The 21,271-nt window shown below is 36.6% G+C and overlaps 2 protein-coding genes across 5 annotated transcripts in view; both read right to left on the bottom strand.

The window, feature by feature from the left end:
• The window catches only part of LOC122830004 (testis-expressed protein 2-like), a 28,371-nt gene extending 18,582 nt beyond the window's left edge, over positions 1-9,789 (bottom strand). For 3 of the 4 annotated variants that reach the window (XM_044115025.1, XM_044115022.1, XM_044115024.1), the window contains exons 1-2: positions 9,628-9,789; positions 8,766-8,857 (exon numbers count right to left, since the gene is read on the bottom strand). The gene's annotated coding sequence lies outside the window, so the exon portion shown is untranslated. The remainder of the gene's footprint in view (positions 1-8,765; positions 8,858-9,627) is intronic. The other variant, XM_044115023.1, reaches the window with a different exon arrangement.
• Positions 9,790-11,227: 1,438 nt separating this feature from the next.
• LOC122830008 (myeloid-associated differentiation marker-like) lies at positions 11,228-13,759 on the bottom strand. The gene has a single exon (XM_044115030.1). The coding sequence runs from the start codon at positions 13,463-13,465 to the stop codon at positions 12,575-12,577; it is 891 nt and encodes a 296-aa protein (XP_043970965.1). The 5' UTR covers positions 13,466-13,759; the 3' UTR covers positions 11,228-12,574.
• Positions 13,760-21,271: the final 7,512 nt, after the last annotated feature.

Here is a 21,271-nt window from a genome sequence, read left to right on the forward strand (position 1 = left end):
TCATAAAATCACTTCTCCTTCTGGCCAACTGTTAACTGATCCTAAACTCATTAATGATGCCTTTTTCAATTATTACAGTGATTTATACACCTCCAAGAGTAGTGCTACCAGCACGGATATTAAAGACTTTCTAAACAATTTAAATGTGCCTGTCCTGGATGAATCCAGGGGCATACCTGGACTCAGTTTTACTATTGAAGAAATTAAATCCGCGATACGTTCTTTATCTCCTGGTAGGGCTTGTGGTCCGGATGGGTTTGGAATTGATTTCTATAAATGTTATTTGGACCAGGTTGCCCCTCTTCTTCTGCGTATGTTGAACTCTTCTTTGGTGGAGGGAGTGTTTCCCCAGAGTTTGTATGATGCTCATATCTGTCTTCTCCCTAAGAAGGGCAGGGATTGCTCTAATGTTGCCTCATACCGTCCTTTAAGCTTACTAAATGGTGACCAAAAAATTATAGCCAAAGTACTAGCTACTCGTTTAAATAAGCATATAGCTCATCTTATCCATCCCGACCAGACTGGCTTTATCCCCAATAGGTATTCCTTTTCAAACACACGTCGACTCTTAAGTGTTATGTACCAGACCAACCTTCCTGCCTCCGCAGTTATTTCACTAGATGCTCAACAGGCATTCGACCAAATTGAATGGGACTATTTGTTTATGGTTCTCCAAAAATTTGGCTTTGGCGATAATTTTATGACTTTATTAAAAATGCTTTACGCTCAGCCAAGGTCCTCAGTTCTGACTAATCACGACAGGTCTGCTTCTTTTTTATTGCATCATGAACCAGACAGGGGTGTTGTCTTTCTCCATTACTATTTGCACTGGCCATGGAACCCCTTGCTATTTCCATCAGGACTCATCCATTGATCTCTGGCATTGCAGACTATGCTACAGATAGTCCCATTGGTCTGTATGCGGACGATGTTATCCTGACCCTTTCAGACATCACAGTCTCTCTTTCTCCACTTCTTACTCTTATAAATAGCTTTCGGTTTCACCATTAATTGGGATAAAGTCTTTTATGCCTCTTTCAGACGGTCTAAACGCTGCTTTTCTTAGCAATCTGCCATTCAAAGTTTCCACTAGTCATTTTGAGTATCTGGGGATAAATATCACAAAAGACCCTAAACTCCTTTTTAAACATAATTTTTTGGATTTAATCAACAAAATTAAATCCATGGCTAACATGTGGAGGCACCTTCCTCTTTCATTGATTGGTCGCATTAATGCTGTCAAGATGGTGCTCCTTCGAAATTTATCTATCTTTTCAGAATATACCCATTTATCTCACTGCTTCCTTTTTAAGATGATAGACTCTATTATAATCCCTTTTGTCTGGGCTGGTAAACACCCTCGAATATCAAAATCTCACCTACAGAAACCTACGGAGGGGGCCTAGGCCTTCCTGTTTTCGATACTATTACTGGGCATGTAATGCCAGATCCTGGGTTTTCTGGACTCAGCTCTGTCCGAGGGGTGAATTGGTTGACTTCGCTACTACCCAAATGGCCATTGAATGAAAACCTTGCGTTATTGGAGCTGACTTCTTCTTCCTCAGCTGCAGTATTGTTTTCAATCCGTCTCTGTCCTTTCAGTTGCTGAAGGATAACTTTATACTAAGAAATTCACTCAGGATTCTGAAGCAGTTAAAGAATGTACTGAATCTCCCTGGCTTGTCCATCTATGCCCCGATCTGTCAGAATTCAACATTTAAGCCAGGTAATATGGATGTAGTTTTTAAGCACTGGTTAAATAAGGGGATAGTTGCTGTTAAGGATTTATACATTAATAATCACTTTGCTTCCTTCACGCAACTACAATCTAAATTTGGTCTTCCGTCTAGTCATTTTTTTAGGTACTTGCAAGCTCGGAACTTTGTAAAACAGCACCTCCCCACTATGAAACCTTACCGGCACAGCATTGTTTCTTGAGCTTATAAAAAGCCCCTACCTCTAAAATCTAATTTCTCAGTTTGTTAATCTTTTCAGTTCATCCCGTCTACTTGGCATATAAAAGAGGCCTGGGCTTCTGATTTACTTGGTGAGATTTCGGACGAGCAATGATTTGTCTCTTTCGAGAATTAAGACCTGTTCCATTAACTCTAGACTGCAACTTATTCAATTCAAAGTTATCCATCGGCTGCACTTTTCTAAAACTAAACTCAACAGGCTATTCCCTCGTCTCACCAAAATCGACAAATGTAAATTAGATGATGGGACCCTGGGTCACATGTTTTGCTCCTGTCCTAAACTAATGGACTTCTGGTGCAAGATTTTTGAATTTTATAGCGCTTATGACAAACCTCTCTGTCCGGATAGCCATTTGATCATTTTGGGTTGCTCTAAATCCTCTCTTGCTCTTCCCATGTCCCTACAACAGTCTCTAATGTTTGGTTTAGTGGTATGCAAAGCGGGTTATTCTCTGGAATGGAAATCCTCTACCCTGCCTTGTTTTAAGAAATGGCTTAATGATATGGTGTCCTGTATCTATCTTGAGGAGATTCGATATTCTTTGTCTGACAATCATCATAAGTTCCTGGATGTTTGGGGTCCTTTCAATAGATACATAAAAAATAATAGGCTAAAATAACTGTCGTTTACATCTGGACCTGTTTTTTCTAATAATTTATTTTATTCATTTACCGTTTAAATCATGTTTATTGTGTTTATAACTTGTTTTCATCTTTTCTTGTTATTCCATATTCCATGGTGGGCTGTTTGATTCAATGTCCTCAGATATGTCTCTTACTTGCTTGGTCTCATGCTCGATAACATTCTACAATCTGATGTACATTTATTTTATCCTCTTATCAGACCCTTTGTTAGCTGACAGTGTTTTGATTGTTCTGTTCTGTGAACTTTTATTTTGATGACTCTGGTTAGTTTTTTTGTTTTGTTTTGTTTTTTGTTTTTTTTTATTGTTTTTTTTATTTTTATTCTTGTTGTTTTGTCCTCTAATTTGCCTGTTTATTCTTGAAAATCATAAATAAATAAATAAATAAAAAAAAAAAAATAAAATAAAAAAAAAAAAGATTGAACAAAAAAACAAAGCTAGACACACTTTCACCTAGTAAGAAAACAACGTCCATTATTACTTCAAACAGGATTACGGAATAATATTTGCCATCTGTTCTGACAGATTTGGACAGTTATGACTTATCAAGATAACCAAATTTCTCAACTATTGCCTGCAATTCCTCAGCTGTTGTGGATTACAACACAACAGTTTGTGTGGAGCATGTGACAGAGTGTTGACCGAGTGGGAAGTAGAAATCTTCGGATTTAAGAAACCGATGACAGACAGATGGAAAGAATGAAATATGTAACAAATAATCTTTCCATTACCAAGACACTATGTGCAGATTAAATATTAGCACTACTATTGTAAACAAGCGAACAAACAAAAATACACCGAGCCTATTGAGTTGCATTTCAGACCATGTCAGATCAGGAGCCCAGATTTGTTGGTGTCAAATAATAAACTCTTTGCTGAACTGCTTAGACACATCAACAAGCCCTCATTATTTTTGCATGAATGCCTTTAGCTGCAGAGCACACAAAATTATGTCGGTCAAAGATCTGCCACCACAGAAACAACATTCCCAGAAGCTACTCAAACTGACATGTTTGATAGTTTTAGGTCATCTGGAAAGTAGGAACTTTTGTTAAGTGTCGACACCTAAAATGATCTGTTAGGAAGCGAAACTAATCAATTATCAGCTGGATAATCCTGTAGGTCACTTAAGAATATGGAAGTGTCCAGACGAACCTCTTCAGGAGTTTTAGGAACTAAAATTGACCCAATGAAACTTAAAAAATTTAAACAGGCTTTTAAAATTTTGTTACTTTTAGGTTTGTTTCATTTTTATTTCTACATATTCAAACAAAGTGTTCAAAAAATGTATTCTCATTCCTTGAAATATTACTGCCATTCTGTGACTTTCCAACCACAAACCCCAATGTAGTTTTATGTGGATCCTCATGTGATACACCATGACTTACATCCACTACTGAAAAACTGTGTAGAGCTTCTGTTAACATTGCACATTACCATTATCGCTGCATCCCCACTCTCAAAAAAGGTAATGGCAACATTATACAGGGGGGACACTTTCCCTCAACAGTGACACGGTTGATGAGAAGATAGAGAGAAACACAGAGCTGTTCAACCTGCCAGCTGATGCAAAAGGTTTTGGGATGGCATTGGACGTCATCTTCCAGCAGGACATTAACCCCAAACATACAGACAGACAAACAGCAGCGTGGTTTTAGATCAAAGTATGTTCATGTGTGAGAACGCTGCAATCAATCTCTCCTCTTAAAACCAATGAAGGATCTGTGGCAAGACTTCAAAGAAACTCTTAGTTTCACAGAAACTCTTAGTTAATTCTGACTGATCTCAATCTATTTGGCAAACAACTACATTTTATTGGTCTTATCAAAAATAAAAATCCAAATGTGATGAACGTTGGTGGTTGTGATGCAACAAAAAAGTGCAAGTGTTCAAGAGGGACTGACCAAAAACTCCCGGCTACCTTCCAAATGTAAAAAGAAATACACTGGTGAAGTATGTCAGGCTGATTCTTGGTTGAAGGAGTCCAACAAAATACTCAGCTGTCAGTAAGGCAAAATGGGAATGGTGCACTTAAAAGAAATTGTCTGCCCATTAACTCCCCTCTGGTCAAAACCTGGAGAGCACAGATCCAACATGCTGCTTTCCTTCCACAAAGACTCCTTTGTTTCTCCAAATAGTTCCCATGCCTTGTTTAATGTCAACATGCTACATTCATCAGACTCACTAAAATCGGACAATTAAAAGAAAACTACAGATGTTTATGAGATCGTGCAACAGGACAATAAAGCCAGGGTTGTTTCCCTTCCTGGTTTAGAGCTGTGGACTTTTTCCAGTTTCTAGTTACATTCATCACACCTGCAAAAGCAACACAATAATCTGTCTCAAGTAATTACAATTAATGCCACTCACCTCAGTTCCAAAACAGCAAGCATGTAAGGGCCCCAAGGGACTTCATTCAGTAATAAAAATCAGTTTCAAAAAGGACTACACAGAAATACAGAATGGATAGCTGCTTTTTCAAATGATGCAGCAAAAAACAGAATGGGATACCGAATAAAATTCTGGAAATTTGCACTTTATTCAAAACAAACTGTGAAGCGTGAGAGCAGCTCATCGGGGCCTGTGAAAGATCCCATAAAATTGTAAAAGAGCTCCGTTTTAGCCTCATGAGAGACAGAAAACATTCCTCAAGGCTCACATTAAAAGTGCAAATAATAACAATAAGTAATAATGGTCAGATATCTTAGTTTTCGTCTCTATCAGTATTTCTGCTGTCTTGCCATCACTGTGTGCACTCTACTTTAAGTCCCAGAATCCATTAAAGTTTATTTATAGAAACACTATATTTACACATATCCTCACCTCCTACCTTACGTTCTGTCTCTTTCTGTTGGTAACAAGTGATCATTACGCTGATGGGAATGAAAGGGCTGCTGCTGGCAGAGACAGCAGCTAAAACAGGCTGCGAGCCGACAGTGCCACAGTTTCACAAATCCTAAGGAATAGTCCACATATCAGTGATTGGACAAGGGCTTTTACATTTGTGCTTAAAGATAAGTAGGCCTGATGTTATCCCAGCTCATTTTACAGTGCAAAGATTCATATGCATTTATACAGGTTCGCAAAATTATATTAATGCTAGACACTTCTAGGAACAAACCTTACATTTTTATGCATTTCGTCACAATTTTACACCAAAGAGTTCACCTTCTATCTTATTGCAAATTAGGTGATAATTCAGCATAAATAAGCATATAATCATGAAGGGGTGGGAAACAAAATTTTATTTTAAGAATGTTTCAAAACTGAACATTTGAAAAGTGTGGCATGCATTCGTATTCAGCGTTCTTTGATCTTATACCCCCTAAATAAAATGTTGTGTATCCAACTGCCTTCAAAGGGCACCTGTTTAGAAAACAGACATGAGTCCAATAAAATACCCAATAAAACAAATGGGTTTATATTATAACGGGATTATGTTATTGGATTAATCCCTGGTAATAAGGTGTTAAACCAGGTGTTCTCTCAGAACAGAGAACAAAGTTAACCGTGAAGGCCAAGGAAAACAGCAGACAAGTGTGGAGAAGCATAAAGCTGAATTATGCCATAAAACAATATAATACAACATCTCACAGAGAGTTGTTCAATCCATCAATTAAAGACAACACAGTGCAGCTTACATCCAAACTAACCAAAATATGTCTACCCACACAGACAGACTAGGCAAGGTCAACACTACTTAGAGAAGTTGCCTAAAGAGTCATACTAAAACAAGAGGAGCTGCACAGATTCACATGTGGAGGAAATGCAAGCACTCTGCAAATGTGTGAAGCTGGTAGACATACCCCAAAAGGCTTGTAGCTACAAAACACAGAATCAGACGTCATCCGACAAAAAAATAACACTTCTTTTTAGATTTTCTAATCAATCATTTCATTCATATCACAATTATGCACCACTTTGTGTTGGTCAATAACATCAAGTCCTAAAGATTGTATGTCTTTAGGACATAAACTCCTGTGAAGGAGCTTAAATGTTTATCAATACTTTGCAAGGAGCTTTAGCTGCACATGCCTATATAACAATACTTAGCAGACAAATGTCGCCATTATTGGTTGTAAAGACTACACAAATATGGACACACCTCTGTGAGCATTTGAGCAAATGCTGCATTTCTAACAAAGCCTTGGACATTGCTCTGATAAAAAAGTTGACTGCATTCATGTGACAAGGAGTTAGGCCTTATGGCTTTGCATTTTTGCGAAGACTGTCGACTATTTCAACATGATTCTTAGTTGGTATTCCATTCAGGTTTTCCAGCATCATCAAGAATAGCTATAAACAACAAGTTGTCATGTAATTGCAAGAGCGGCTTTAAAAAAGGAAAATCCCATGCACTTAGAAAAACAAATCTCCACTTCTATTTTATTCAGTCCAAATGAGGCAAGAGCCAGGCGGCTGAAGAGTATGAAAAGCTTAAGAGCCTGAAACCAAACAGAGTTAGCATATGACAAGAGGATAATATTCCTGTTTTGTAAATCTGGATCAGAGGTGAAAAACAGACCAGAGACTAAAAAACATTTCACCAAGTGGAAAATATGCAATCTCTTGTGTTGAACACCCAAATGAACAATTTGCCACTTTTATATTTCCTGAAGATTCCAGCTCTTAGTTTGTTGTTAGATTAAATACATAACATCTATTAAAAACTATCTTTATCAAGTGGTTTTAGAATAGCCATAATCTTCAGAATAATAATTTAAAAAAAAAGTCAAATGCTAAGAAGAAGTGAAAGGGCAGGTTCACAGGAGCTAAAATTTAGATTTCAAAAACAACAATGGACGTTTTTCATGATGAGTTTCATTGGAGACAATGATGGCCTCTGATTGTTTTTGAAAGATGATAAATGGCTTGATATGGAGGAAGCTTTGCGTGGAGTGATAACAGAGGGATAGTGATGCTTTGGAAGCAGAACCATTAGACTGCAGCTTAGAACCAACCTGCAGAATTCACCTACACCACAGTCTTTTCATACCAAGGTTCATATCCTTAAAATACACATCATCTATACCTGCAAGATACAGAGTTTTTGTATCACCTTTTTGGCCACCTTAGTAACGTTAGCTTTGATTAAGAGCAGGTGACCAACTTCCTTCTGCCCAACATCTTTTAGTCTGCAGTGAGAAATCCCAATGATGCAGTAAATTTAATTTACTTTTGTAATTTAATTGCCTTTACTCTACGTGTCTTGGGGAGGGATTGCCGTTTTTATGCAACAGTTATCAGCAGTGGCAGAAATGTGAACACAGGGCCGTAAAGCAGAACCTGTAGGCTGGGACAGGGAGTTGGGGGCTTTAAAATCCCTCAGAGGGAAAATGGAAAATAGCGGAGCACACAAAAACACGCACAAATTACTAACTTTTTTTTTTTGTACTGTTGTAACCATTAAGAAATTTCCTCTTCAGTTCAACCTTATAAGTGGAGACACATTGTTGATGTTACCATTATAAAATACCTTGCAATTAAGTATTGTCAAACTCAATGTAATTTTCACAGGTGGTGAAGCGTTGTTGTTAGCAGCTGCTGAAAGTAACTAGAAAGTTAATTTTAATGTAACTTAGTTACTTTCCAAATCAAGTAGTCAGTAATCTAACCAAGTTACTTTTTCAAGGAGTAATCAGTAATCCAATTAAAGTTATTTTTCAAAGTAACTATGCCATCACTGTGTGTGTGTATATATATATATATATATATATATATATATATATATATATATATATATATATATATATATATATATATATATATATATAGATATATATATCTATATATATATCTATATATATATATATATATAGTTTTACCCTTCTGTGTTCAAGGTAAAATGTAAACACACAATTTACAAAAAAGAAAAACTGTTCTGTAACTTTTATAAATATTTTTGGAAAAACAAACATTACCCAATGCTGTGTATGACTCAAAACTTTCTTTCCTCCTTGACAGTAATAGCTGGCACCGAGTTTCAACATCATTAGTCTTCCTTTTCATTAACCAAAGTTGTGCTTCTCCTTCCTATCATCTCTTATCTACCCTCTCTCTCTACATAGACTTTGCCCCTCTCTGATCATTTGCAGCACAGGAAGCAGATCAATAATGAGTTCAAATGTACTGGCTAAGTGCTTACCTTGGATACTCGGGGCCATTCAATCCAGCCTGGGACTCGCATCGGCCTACAGTAGAGTCAAGTTTCTCATGTCTGTGGAGCTCAGGGGTCTTCTGAAAAACACATTTGAAAGTTAAAAAAAAACCCCAGTAATTCATAATATTAATCCTTATGCATTCCTATAAATGTAATGTTTTTGAAAAACTTTAATTGGATTGATGCAAATGCCAAATATTCTAGCCAGGTTGTATTCACCACCATTCAAAATGGAGCTTTGCGATATCGGAACTGATTTTAAGGGAATTTCAATTCTAGGGAATCTAAAAAGTAGAACGTTGCAAGTACAGTCTGACTTATACATAAATTTTTTCCCCCCACAAGCCCTGTAAAGTCGGCATTTAAAAATGTTGGTCCAGTTTCTTTCTAAAAGAAACACTTTAAATGTCAGCTAAATCTGACATTTTAGTGATTCTTGCTTTTGCATTTACAGCGTTGTGGACCACCAACTAGCCATAGCCATGTGTTACAGGCCAAATAGCTCTCTTTGTCGTGTTTCAACCAAAATTAATTAGTTGATTACATGCGGTAATTATGTGGTGGTTTATTAATATACTTGTTTAACCTTTAAATCATTTGTACAACTTTTTGTCAAATCAGTTTGTGGTCTTGAAGCAGCTAGCTCCAGCCTAAAAATGATATAAAGTCCCACTTTTAACAGTCACTATCTAAAACTCGATTTTCGAAACAAACTTTAAAGAATTACTAATGCGCAATCAAAATGCGCCAGTGTAGATTTAACTCACAAATTAGTCTTTAAAGTGCTCCTCTGACCGATACCACTTCACCATTCTCACAAGCTGCTTTAAAACCAGACGAAACTCACCATGTAGAGGGCTGTCCATTACGGTCTGGATTCACCGAACAGAGCCACAAACGAACGCAAAGATTTGAATACTAAACCGTTTAATAACGTTTACCAGCTCCACGTACAAAGCAGTCTTCACGCCTCGATTTGTCTCTCCCCCTGTTGACAAGCCTCTGTCAGTTCCTTAAAGAAAAAAAAAAACTGTAGAGTTTTTTTCTTTCTCAGACCAGAGCAATCAAACCCGCAGCTGGAATGGTCAAATATTTAATCGTTGGGGATTAGCAATCGACGTTTCGATAAAGCGATTGGACATGCCTGCAACAGATGATGCAGATGTAAAATGCAAAGTTACTTTACTGTTACTCCACACTGCTGAAATGAACCGTATAGCATTGTTGAACTCTACACGTTTATCAGTGAATTTACTTCAATACTTTTAATCTAAAAAATGAAATTCATATTAAAGTGATTTACTTTAAGCATTTAGAGTATTTATATTTGGGTGGTTATAGGCTATAGGCACCCAAATTTCAACCTTAAAAACAAATAACTAAATTTTTAGTTGGTGTCACATTCTTTGTATTAAGTTGCACTACTGGAAACAGGAAAAATGTCTGTATTTTACCTGTGCCAAGTGGAAAATGAACTAGATTATTAGTTAGCATTCCAACCACTTCACTGATAAAAGTACATTTTGCATTTTATTTAAAAATCAAGGTCCAATTACTTTTCGTATTGGTCTTATGCAATGTTTTACTTTCTGAGAAACTGAATACTTGGGAGTAGAGTGGAAAGGCAGAGTTTGCAAGATTCTGGAGTTTCAGTGTGAGGCTTTTAGAGGCAGTGATAATTTGGGTAGCCTTGTAGGATCATACATCTGTTGGTCCAAAGTCACAGCAGTCAGACTTCCTCCTCCAACAAACTATATAGAAATTCTTCCCTCTCTGCCAAAAGTTCCAGCTTAATGACCATGGAAAAATTATCGTCATCATCATCATTGGACAACAAACTAGCCTAATTTAGCAATCATGAAGAATCTATGAGGTTTTGCAAAGAGGAAGATGAAACAGGATGTCCAGCCCAACAATACATGCCAGTCTACCTATTAAAGCTACCGGACCTTCCTTAACATCACAGCAGTGTCACATGCTGCCCACCATTATACCACGCTGCACTGATTCAGTATATGCAACGCGGACCCCAACTGAGTATTGAAAGGATTTAAAGTATATGAACATATTTTCAGAAGGAAAAAATCTCAGAATAGTAAATATATTTTTGTTCTATTGCATGTTTTTCTTCCACTCAACTTGCCATTTGTATGGAAGCATAGAAAACACTGTGAACAACAAGATTCTTTACTGATCTATTGTAGCTTACCCTTCCTGTGGAGTACCATATCAGTCAATTTACGGTACTCCACAGTTTCTCAGAAAATAATGCAATGTTTTATTTTCTGAGAAATTGAATTTTAGTTGTTTTTTTGTAGGTGTAAGCAATAGTTATAGTTAAAAAAATCCTCAGTTTAAATAAAACCTATTGCATTCATAGTACAGTCTAATTATGGTAAAGGCATGAATTATCTGAATGTTTGAGCAATTAACTTTATAGACAAAGATGATTTTAAAGTTTGACAATTTATTGATCAAAAGTCTTATATGATAAACAATGATTTTGATGTGAACGACATTCAACATGTTCAAATGAAGCTTAAAAAGATGTGAGATCATGCTGTTTTCTTGCCATCTAGTGGTTTTTGATGGCAACTACAAGTAAGTAAGACATTTCCACAATCAGTTTCAGTTTAAGGCAGCGTGACACATATTTGTTTCAGGACAATAAAACCAATCCCTTTTAAAGCGCTTAGTGAAACTCTACAAGTTAGTTCAGAGGTTTAGTTCTCAAGCTTTTCATTTCACCTTAGAAAACACCAATCTTGGACATCTTTGAGAGCTCAATCAAACCAAAATTGATAATATACAGTTTTACATTGTTCTGAGCCGTATGCAACGAAATTTCGTTCTGTATACACCCTGTGCATACAAAATGACAATAAAGTCAGTCTAAGTCTAAGTCTAAGTCTAATATGACACTAAGTATTACTTGGTAAGCCAGACTAGCCTAAGCTGACTTTGGAAAAGTGTTCGGTGTGATGAAATGGTTGAGAATCTGCGCCTATGTTAGAATTAATCAGAAATCTATCAGAAGATAGTAAAAACTTTAGAACAACAGCACAACTCTGAATTCAGTGTTAGGCCTTTTTAAAAAAAATTATTTTCAGTTCTTTCATCATAAAATACACATTTTTTGTATATCATTAGCACATGTTTGGTGGGAACACTTAGCTGAGGAAAAGACAGTTTTATGCAGTGACTATGCTTTTACTGCAAATTTTATTTTGCAGTAGAATTTACATTACATTTTACTTTAAGTTTTTTTTTCCTAGGAAGAGAAAATTTACTGAAATTTTGTTGACTAAAATATAAAGAAAATGATTCCCCCCCCCAGTTACATTTCTAGTATTTTTCCAACGTTTGGCAGTGACAGAAGTTAGATTTTAATCTTATTCCTAATAATTACCTAAGAAGCATAATTTTTATAGTTAGTCATGCTTTGTGAGTTTTTGATTAGTTATATCCGGGGTTTTTTTAAGGACATAAAGATCATTGATAAAAACTTTGACAAAATAAACCCTGGTTCAGCAACCAGTTCCAGTAACAATTAAAGCACTTAATCAACCCATAGTTTTTAACTTGTAAATTGTTGATACTAAAGTGTCTCATGAGAACCAGGTGAGGAACCCAAAATACCACTAGTGGTGGCACACCAACCACAATCATCACCTGGGTGAGAAAGACAGTTTAACATGACAGCAATGATTAAGAGGAAAACCTGAATTACTCTGAGTGCTTTTCTATTAAGTTTTTGTAGCAAAAATCAGTCATAAACATAAAAAAATCCAGCTTCACATGTGTCTCCTGTCACATAACAGTTTAATGGAGAAGGCAAGGTCCACTGTGTAAGCTAACAGTGTGACACTGGAAACCACTGTTTCCATGATGACCACATTGAGATGATTTAGGTTTGATTGCGTCTCACTCAGCTGCAGTATCTTGGTCAAACAAATAACAGTGGCCAACATGTAGAGCAGCACCCCAATCAGACTGAAGGCAGCCAAAAATCTGTCAAAAGGCAGGAGGCATCGCCCAGCAAAGTCACCCAGTATCACCACCAGGATGACGAGTGATATGAAGATGCAAATCCCATATGAGACGCAAGATATCCAAAATTGCCAAAGTACTCCAGTCGTCAAATTGGAGATTATCACCATCAGAGGGATCATCTTCAGTCCCCCCCAAAGTTGGATAATCTTGAGGAAACCAGGCAAGGTGCTTATGTAGCCTCTTTGTTCGTGCGCTTGGGTGCGAAGAACACAAGACTCTGAGACATAGGCCATGAAGGTGAGACCAGAAGCCACTGTAGCAGCCAAAGCACGTGGGGACACAGTTCCATGATCCATGACTATCCAGGGAAAAACCACAGTGGAGCTGAGACTCATCAACACTCCCAACAGTGCCACCGTCATGGTCAGGTTCTTCCAGGATATTGGGATGAGGCTGTGGAACTGGATGATGCTGATAATGTGTATGAGGAGAGTGATCACAAAGAAGAAACACCAGGTAAACATACAGAAGATCCTGAATGTGTCTGATGAAGGATCAGATGAACTGTTTGAGTTTTTATGTTCCAAAGAGGCCACAAGACTGAAGGCTGTGCAGCTAGAGAAGACTTCCAATGTTCGCACCAAAAACAGTGGACTGGTGAAGTCTCGGGCTTCCAAAACAATCACAGGCATCGTCAGCTTGTTGAAAGTGTGCAATCCAATATCCACAAGACAGAGCTTTGACTTTGCAAACAATCCCTCTGTTTGACTTCCTGGAGATTCCGTTTTTTGAAAAATAGTTGGTGTCCACAGCTCAGTCCTTTTAGCTTTAAGTGGTATGCTCACCCAAAAACACAGCAAAAAAGAGCTTTAGAATCGTCTCCAGCAGTGTCCATAAAAACAAGCCATTAAAATATAAAAAAGCAAAGAATAATTTAAAGAATCAAATTCGTTTTTATTTCTCGCCACCATGTGTCCTCCTCTTACTGAAACAATTCAGAACTGCACCTCTTGGAATATATTTTGAAGCAGTGGTGCAGTAAAAGATGAACCTCGCCTACTTGCTTACTTCCTTTTTGAGGTTGCAGCAGTGCACTTTCAGTAGGTGCAAATAACCACAATACAAGGCAAATGCAAACATAGCTGTCATCCTCCTACCTTCAGTTCTCATGAAGAGCAGTTCCTTTGTTCTCAAGCAAGAGTGATAAACTTGACACCACACCAATTTATTTGGTAAAATACAATATAACACATGGCATATTTGTTTTAGTACAAGATTTGTTGGCCGCTGTCACTCACTTTAAGCGTTGCTTCACAAGATCAGTTTGTGGGTGTGTGCTTGCTCAATCCCCCAGTGAGATGAAGACGATTAGGTGCAGAACATCTGTTTTCCCTTTGCAAATTTAGGCATGGAAAAATGTTTGAGCTGTCTAAATTGAAAAAAGCGGGTTTCAGAAGCAAGCTGAAATGTGTTATTTTCTAACCGCAAGCAGGCATACAGTTAGAAAATGCATGCCTGCTTGGCTTTTCATCTGTTTGAAAAGCCAGACGACCAGTCTATGCTGTAAATGTGCATCAATCAAACATAGTTATTCATAGTCCTGTCACCTCACTACTGTTCTTCTTCTTCTGAACCACTTTTAGTAGCTCCTGTCCTTTGCAGATTGAGAACACTCCACCGTAGTTGCAGCTGCAGAGGTTCTCCAACATGATCTGCACTTGAAAAGAAGAACCACATTTGGCTCACTCAAATCCTTAAGCTTGTGCATCTCAGTTTCTAACACAGATTTTGAGGACATTTTCTCTTATTTCTTAATATTGAATATTCCACCATCTAAAAGGTAAAGCAGCAGAGACATGAATGCCAGTTGTTAAAATGCTACGTCTGATCAGTGTATAAGATCACAAATGCTCTTCATGGAAGCAATCACAACAATGTTTAGGGATTTCATATTTATTTTCAGAATTTGTATGTATTTGCATGTTTTTTTTAAACTCTTTCTTCATTGTGGCCTATCATGTCATATAAGTGTTGTGTTGCCTTTCATAGAATAGTACTGAACAGAGAAGGTCTCTAAGTTATAATTGTCATAAATACCAGCATCTAAGTACCAAAGCTGTCATCAACAATTTATCTGACTAGGTCAACCCTGCTGTGGCTACAGCATGATTTGCAACCTTTCAATGGGGCCAAGTTGCTGTATGTGTAGACATAGAAGCATTGAACACATACTGTAAAGGAGAAATACAGGATGATTTACTGCACCCTGTGACAAAGAATCCATTGCATGTAAGCCTTAAACTCTAGATAAAAGACCTTATCTTCATGTAGTTGAGTCAGACTATATTTCCAACTTGATAAAGTTTTTGGATGGCCTCACATCATTTTTCAAATTAAGCATCAGTATCATAAAGACTGGAAAACAATAAAAACAAGGCATTTTACAAATACTTTTTAAAATGTTTTCATGTAAAAAAAAAAAAAAAAAAAGCTTCAGTATATTTCCTCTTTAAACAGCAAAATAAAAAGATTTGAAATAGTTATGATAGGAGGCATTCAAACTGGTTTCTTCTCTTTTTCACTTGAGATTAGATCTCTTTGTTTTGTTATTTTAAGTCACAGGAGGATGTACCAGAATAGTCATGTAATTGCCCACATGGTGCTTGGTGGTTTAAAATTTGAGGCTGATTTTTGAATACCAGCAATACTCACTGGGAAGTTGCTAATGTGAATAATTCTTTCTGACAATAACTTTAATTCAGATTAGAGTAGTTTTCAATCAAGTAACCTGGCCAAGATTCTATCACCGGGAATGGAGGAAAAACGAGCTTTCAAGTAGGATGCATTTGCAAGCTTGCAGCAGTGACGGAAAGCGCAGTTTCAGGAAATGTCAGGCACTTCCTTTCATATGAATGTTTTTGTTCACCCACCTCCTTCTGACGCTGCTAAACTTTCATTCAAAATTTGATTTTGATCCTCAAAACTCAAATCTTAAAGGAATTAAGTGACTAATTTCTTTTTTGACTTTTTGGTTAACTCAGATGTCTAGTAGTTGAGATAGATACCTCAAATATAGAGTTTCAATGTTCATCCAAGCATATATGGGTTTATCCAGTGTGCTACTTACTCCTGCAGCAAAAGAGTGTGCATGTCAGGCTAACTGGGAATTTTATGTGCTGGGTTGTTTGCTCAGTGAGATAAACAGGGTATTTATGGCAATTTCACCTCCACTGGGTTTGTGTACTGCATTTGTCTGTTCATGGGATATGTCATTTTAACATTATGCTTTTGTATAAGTTGTGGAGACTGTCATTTTGAGTGCTAGAGTAAAAGTCAATGCTATGTTAGCATTCAGTGACTTAGAGCTTGGAAGTTTGGCCCTTCCAAGCTAAAAGTCAGTACAAAAATTGTTTTGTTAGAAAATGTTGATAATCTGAATAACAGCATGGCTATTTTGTGGCTTAAGTATTCATAATGGCTATTTCACACAATTTTATTTAGTATGCAGTTTTCTGCAATGATTATAAATTTTGTTTTCAGTGATGGTTTTCATTAAAGTATGAAAGTGTTGTTTTAATGGGACAGTAATCTTGAGGATTTGATGAGGCTAAGTAGAAGAACATCTCAGTTAGTTGAAGGTTTAACCATTCCGATATTAGTCATGTTTTTAGGTTCAAGGATTGACCAAAATACAGGACACAAACTTAGAATGAGCATGCTGAAAATTTTAATTGGGGAAACAGATAAATTACATGGTTTGAACCAGTGGTGTTCCAAGAAAATGTACTTTTCAGAGTACATTTTCTAGGCCAGTAAAAGGTTTGAGATAGTACACCTTAAAAAAATGGTGGAGAACCAGCAATGAAACCTCATAAACTGAGGAGAGAATGGAAAATGACATAGTGTGAAGGTGAGTTGATCAAGGAATTAGGAACAGCTATAGGGGAGATGAAAGAGGGAGACTGAGATAAGGTAAATAATTAACACTAACAAAGAAACTACAAATCATGGGGAGAAAGATTGACACTGATCTATAATAATAAATTCATATGAACAAAGAAAATAATACGAGAATACATAAAGTGAATTAATATGGGAACACATCTTAAGCAATAATGAATATAGAAGGATCAACTAAACTAAACCCAAATCAGACACTTTTTTCTCTGTGTGTGGTATTAAGTGGACATGTGAACAAGCAATGTGATATTATGATGATTTTTAGCACTAATGCTTTCCCCTAAGAAAAGGGCACCCTGGGCTTTATGGCCCATATGGAAACCCGCTGCAATATATTAATAATTCTATTTCCATGAATCTCAGAGGTTAAAAACATTATCCACATTAAGCATAAACCATCTGAAACAATCTGTATTGTTATTTCTAAAAAAAAAAAAAAAAAAATCTTATGGACAAGAAATGCTCTCTAGAAATGTCTTTAAAATGTCTTTAACAATGTAAAAATAAATAAAATTTGATCTTACCTATCACAAGCCTTTATGTGGCAATGTAGCACCGATTCTGATATACATCAGAAACAAAGAAAGATCATAATCTACATGCTATTGAACAATATAATAATACCTCACTTCGTATGAGCTGATAAGTTTGTTGAAAAAAACCCCAAAACAAAACAATTATTTAAGCAAGTAAACAAGTTTGGTCTCCGTTACAGTCTTATCAACTATAAACTCAAACAGATGTTTAGCATAGCTAGATAAAATATTACTAAGAATACGCCAAGGGCATTACCATATGAAACCCATTTAGTTCAGAATCCCTGCAGAAACACATTTAAATGCAGAATTATCAGTGGAGTAATTTAATAATTTCTCTACTTATTAGAATAGTCTGGGAAGGCAGTTCATAGGAACAATTATGTATTTAACAGCTCATAGAAAAATGTAGTAAAGCGAAGGCTAAATCTGAGAACAGTAACAACATAATTCTTGTACAACACCATCCAGTGGGCATTCTGGTCATGAGGTTTTCCTTGCTGTTTCGCTTATTTCTGAATGCTCTTCTGAAAAGTCTTCCTGTTTTAAGAAGTGAAACTTGCTCGTTTAATCTAGATAGATCGCTTCTGCATCAGCACGTATGCTCTCTGTAGGAGTAATCAGTGTGAGATCTGGATAACCGCTTTGCATTTACTTATATTCCAATCTATCAAAGCTCACATGTAACTCATTAAAAGAGAATCACTTTTCTCAAAGAAATCGAGTTAATTTTGACACAGAAATTAAATGACATCAGACTTATACAACGCTTTCAACGCTAAGAGGGTTCTCAGTGTTTAAAGAAGCTTTACAAGAAAAATCAGTCATTTATATTCATGCACACATTCACACACAGATGACAGCAAGCTACCGGATCGTAGCCACAGCTGCTGTCTAGCTAAGTTTCAGTGGAGTGAGGCTGCCATTTTGCAACTTCTCAGTTGCAAAATGAGAAGATGCCCTTCTGACCACCACCAGCAGCCGAAGTGGGTGAAGTATCTTGCCCAAGGACAAAATGGCAGAGTCATTACTTTGGACAGGAGTACACTATTTTTTCATATAATTACATAGTATTTATGTTGAAATTAAATTGTTTTTTTCTGTTTTTATATATTTTATGTTCTGTCTTTGTGTGAATCTGCTAGTTATTCTATTCTATTCTAAGTCTTAAATGCTTAGGAAATAGCCCCATTATCCTGCCAGATGAAACTAAGACTATTAATACATGTTTTCCTCCCTGATCCTGTGTTCATCTGCATCTGAATGCTCCAAACCAGACAAACAACTGAAACATCTCATTTTGCAGTAGTTCTTATTCTTGCTGATGGTAAAGATAATAAATGAATTCAACTAACATCTATTCTCTTAAATTCATCAGAAGCAACTGTGCACTTTATACAGATCATGGATCCGCTTGACCCTGAGTCAAATGAGCTTTTCACCCTTGTGATACACTCCATTTATGGATTTATTTTCGGTGTGATCCCCCAATTGATGCAGTTGACTCACATAAAAACCGACTGCTATTTAAACCAAAAAATTAAAAAAAACTTCTAACCAACCTCTTTGTTTTCATGATGACTGCAGCTATTGAGTGAATTTGAGGTTTTAGCACCTATAGCTTTCAAAACTTGTCATTGACACATTGCTGTTACAGGAAGTACATGTGTTCTTGAGCTTAGGGTGTTCTTTATATTGCCGTAGGGCTTTGGCTCGATTTTCTGCATTTTAAGCCTCACCATTATGCATTTGTCACATTTTTATACAGGTTTTTCATGGGTTAACAATGAATATACACTCCTCTAATGTTTAACTTTAAAGTGATATTTTAACTTGACTAACATATTTCTTTTGAACTGAATGTAAAAGAGCATGTTGTTGTATTCATACAGATTACATATTGTGAGTCAACAGGAAAATTCAGATTTATTTAATTTCCCATTGTCGATGCCACAAATCATCCTTGCTGTTTTAACAAACTTAAAAGGTGAAAAACAGCAACTCTCTCCAGTTGGTGTGTGACAAGTCCTAACTAAAAAAAATAGCTCAGTCACGATTTGAGGCTGCACATTGGTGTTTGCCTCTGGACTTAACTATAACAAGTTTAAGTAAAAGCAAGTTTGATAGCAACAACACAGGCAATCATTCTGGAGAGGTTTTCCTGCGAGTATCTCCAGGCCAAATGTCTCAAATTGGTCCCCAAACAACCACTATAGAAAACACTTCAGGTATATGAACTTTAAAAGACTGTATGCCCTAAATGGTTTACCATACAGGCGGCATCAAATTTAAAGTCAAAATGTGATAAGCTGGCAACAGCAACCCCATGCTGTTGTGCCAGGAGGATTTCCTCGAGTCTCTGTCATTTCCTAGCAGGTATCACAAGTCTGGTGGATTTGATAGAGTGTCAAAAAATGTTAAAAAAGCAATTTTAACTCCAAGCACACTAATAGTAAAAAACGGAAATTGCTTTCTTCAGTGTTTTAGTGATTTAGAAACCAGAAACATTTCACACTGTAAAAAAAAAAAACAAAAAAAACCCATCTCTAATTTACAGGAAAATACTGGTAGCTCTGTTTGCCAGAATCGTAACACATAAATATGGTCAAATCAATATTTATACGGTAAAGCTGCAGGCATTTTAACGTAAATTAGAGACTTTTTTTGTGTGTAGAGTTGCAGGGGCAAGAAAGTGTTGCAGTGATCCATTCAGGCTCACGACCTGAAAGTTTAAGGGAGAATGTCTGAAGACTAGCTACAAAATGAAGTTTCACACCAGAAATGTTGCCATTTCAGGGTTTACCTAAAACAACAGTTAGATAAAATCCCTTCCCATTGCACGAGTTTTAAAAAGACAAGTACTTCAGCCAAAAGTTCTATAAATAGTAATGTATAAAGTTATTTGCTTGTAAATAAACATAAAGAGAACACAATTTTAATGAAATAAATCATCTTAGAACCGACTAAACAAAGGCTGTCATGAACAGCATAAGTGGGTGACACCAGCAATCATAACTCAATCTCCACGTCCATACTTTAGGTAAAATCTGAGACTGATTTTGCACACCCACATTTACACACACACTCATGCATATAACCAGTCAGCTGACTTCCAAGAAAGTTTAAATACTCATGTTTTTTCTGAAAGGGGAAGTCTAAAGATAAAGTGTACAGATGCCCAAGTGTGAAATTCCTCCACAACTTGAGGTTTCATGAGCACTTCAGAAGCTGTGGCATGATGCTGACTGAGAGCCACAAAGAAGTCAGAAGTCATTTACACTTCTCATTAAAAAGAAGAAAATAGAAACTGAGAAAGTAGTTTTCTGTCTTGTCGTTTTAGTTCTGAAGAGCTTTATTATAGTGTTATTTTTTTATATTTTCAGCCAGCCACCGAAACAGTGAAGGATAAGATAATATGTAGTGATTAGTCTTAGAACAGAAAAACCTCAAAGCAGAGATGGTGACTCAAGCTTCAGACCTGAAGGCACCTTCTAGACTTTAATACTTTTATGGCGCAACATCAAGGGCACTTTAATTTCAGAAGCACTCCAACTATGTAAAAACTATTTTGATGCATTTTTGTTCATGTTAGCTCTGTCTAAACATACAGTATTGCTTAAGATGTCATCTTTAAAGTGACACTCTTTGCAAATTTGCAAGAAGGTGAAAAACTCTTTTACATTAACATTAGAGTAGTGAGTATTAAAAAACAATTGACTCAAATGACTTGTTTGTCATGAACTGGAGTTTTGTGGACACCGGTGGTGTCTGAGTTCCTGTCGGACTCATTCGACAAGGATCCGATGGGGAGCAGAGAACACAGGTGGGATTAAATACACTGGGGGTAATCAGGGGAAATGTCAGACAGCTAGAACCAATCAAGAGGGCGCCACGACACAGAGACCGATAAACACACACAGAAAACCAATTTCTCACTTTGTCACCCCCAAACAAAACCTTTAGAGAGTTAGAGTGACAACTTTAGAGTTGTTGCATTTCACT

This window comes from Gambusia affinis, linkage group LG04 (assembly GCF_019740435.1).
Source record: "Gambusia affinis linkage group LG04, SWU_Gaff_1.0, whole genome shotgun sequence".
Classification (NCBI taxonomy): domain Eukaryota; kingdom Metazoa; phylum Chordata; class Actinopteri; order Cyprinodontiformes; family Poeciliidae; genus Gambusia; species Gambusia affinis.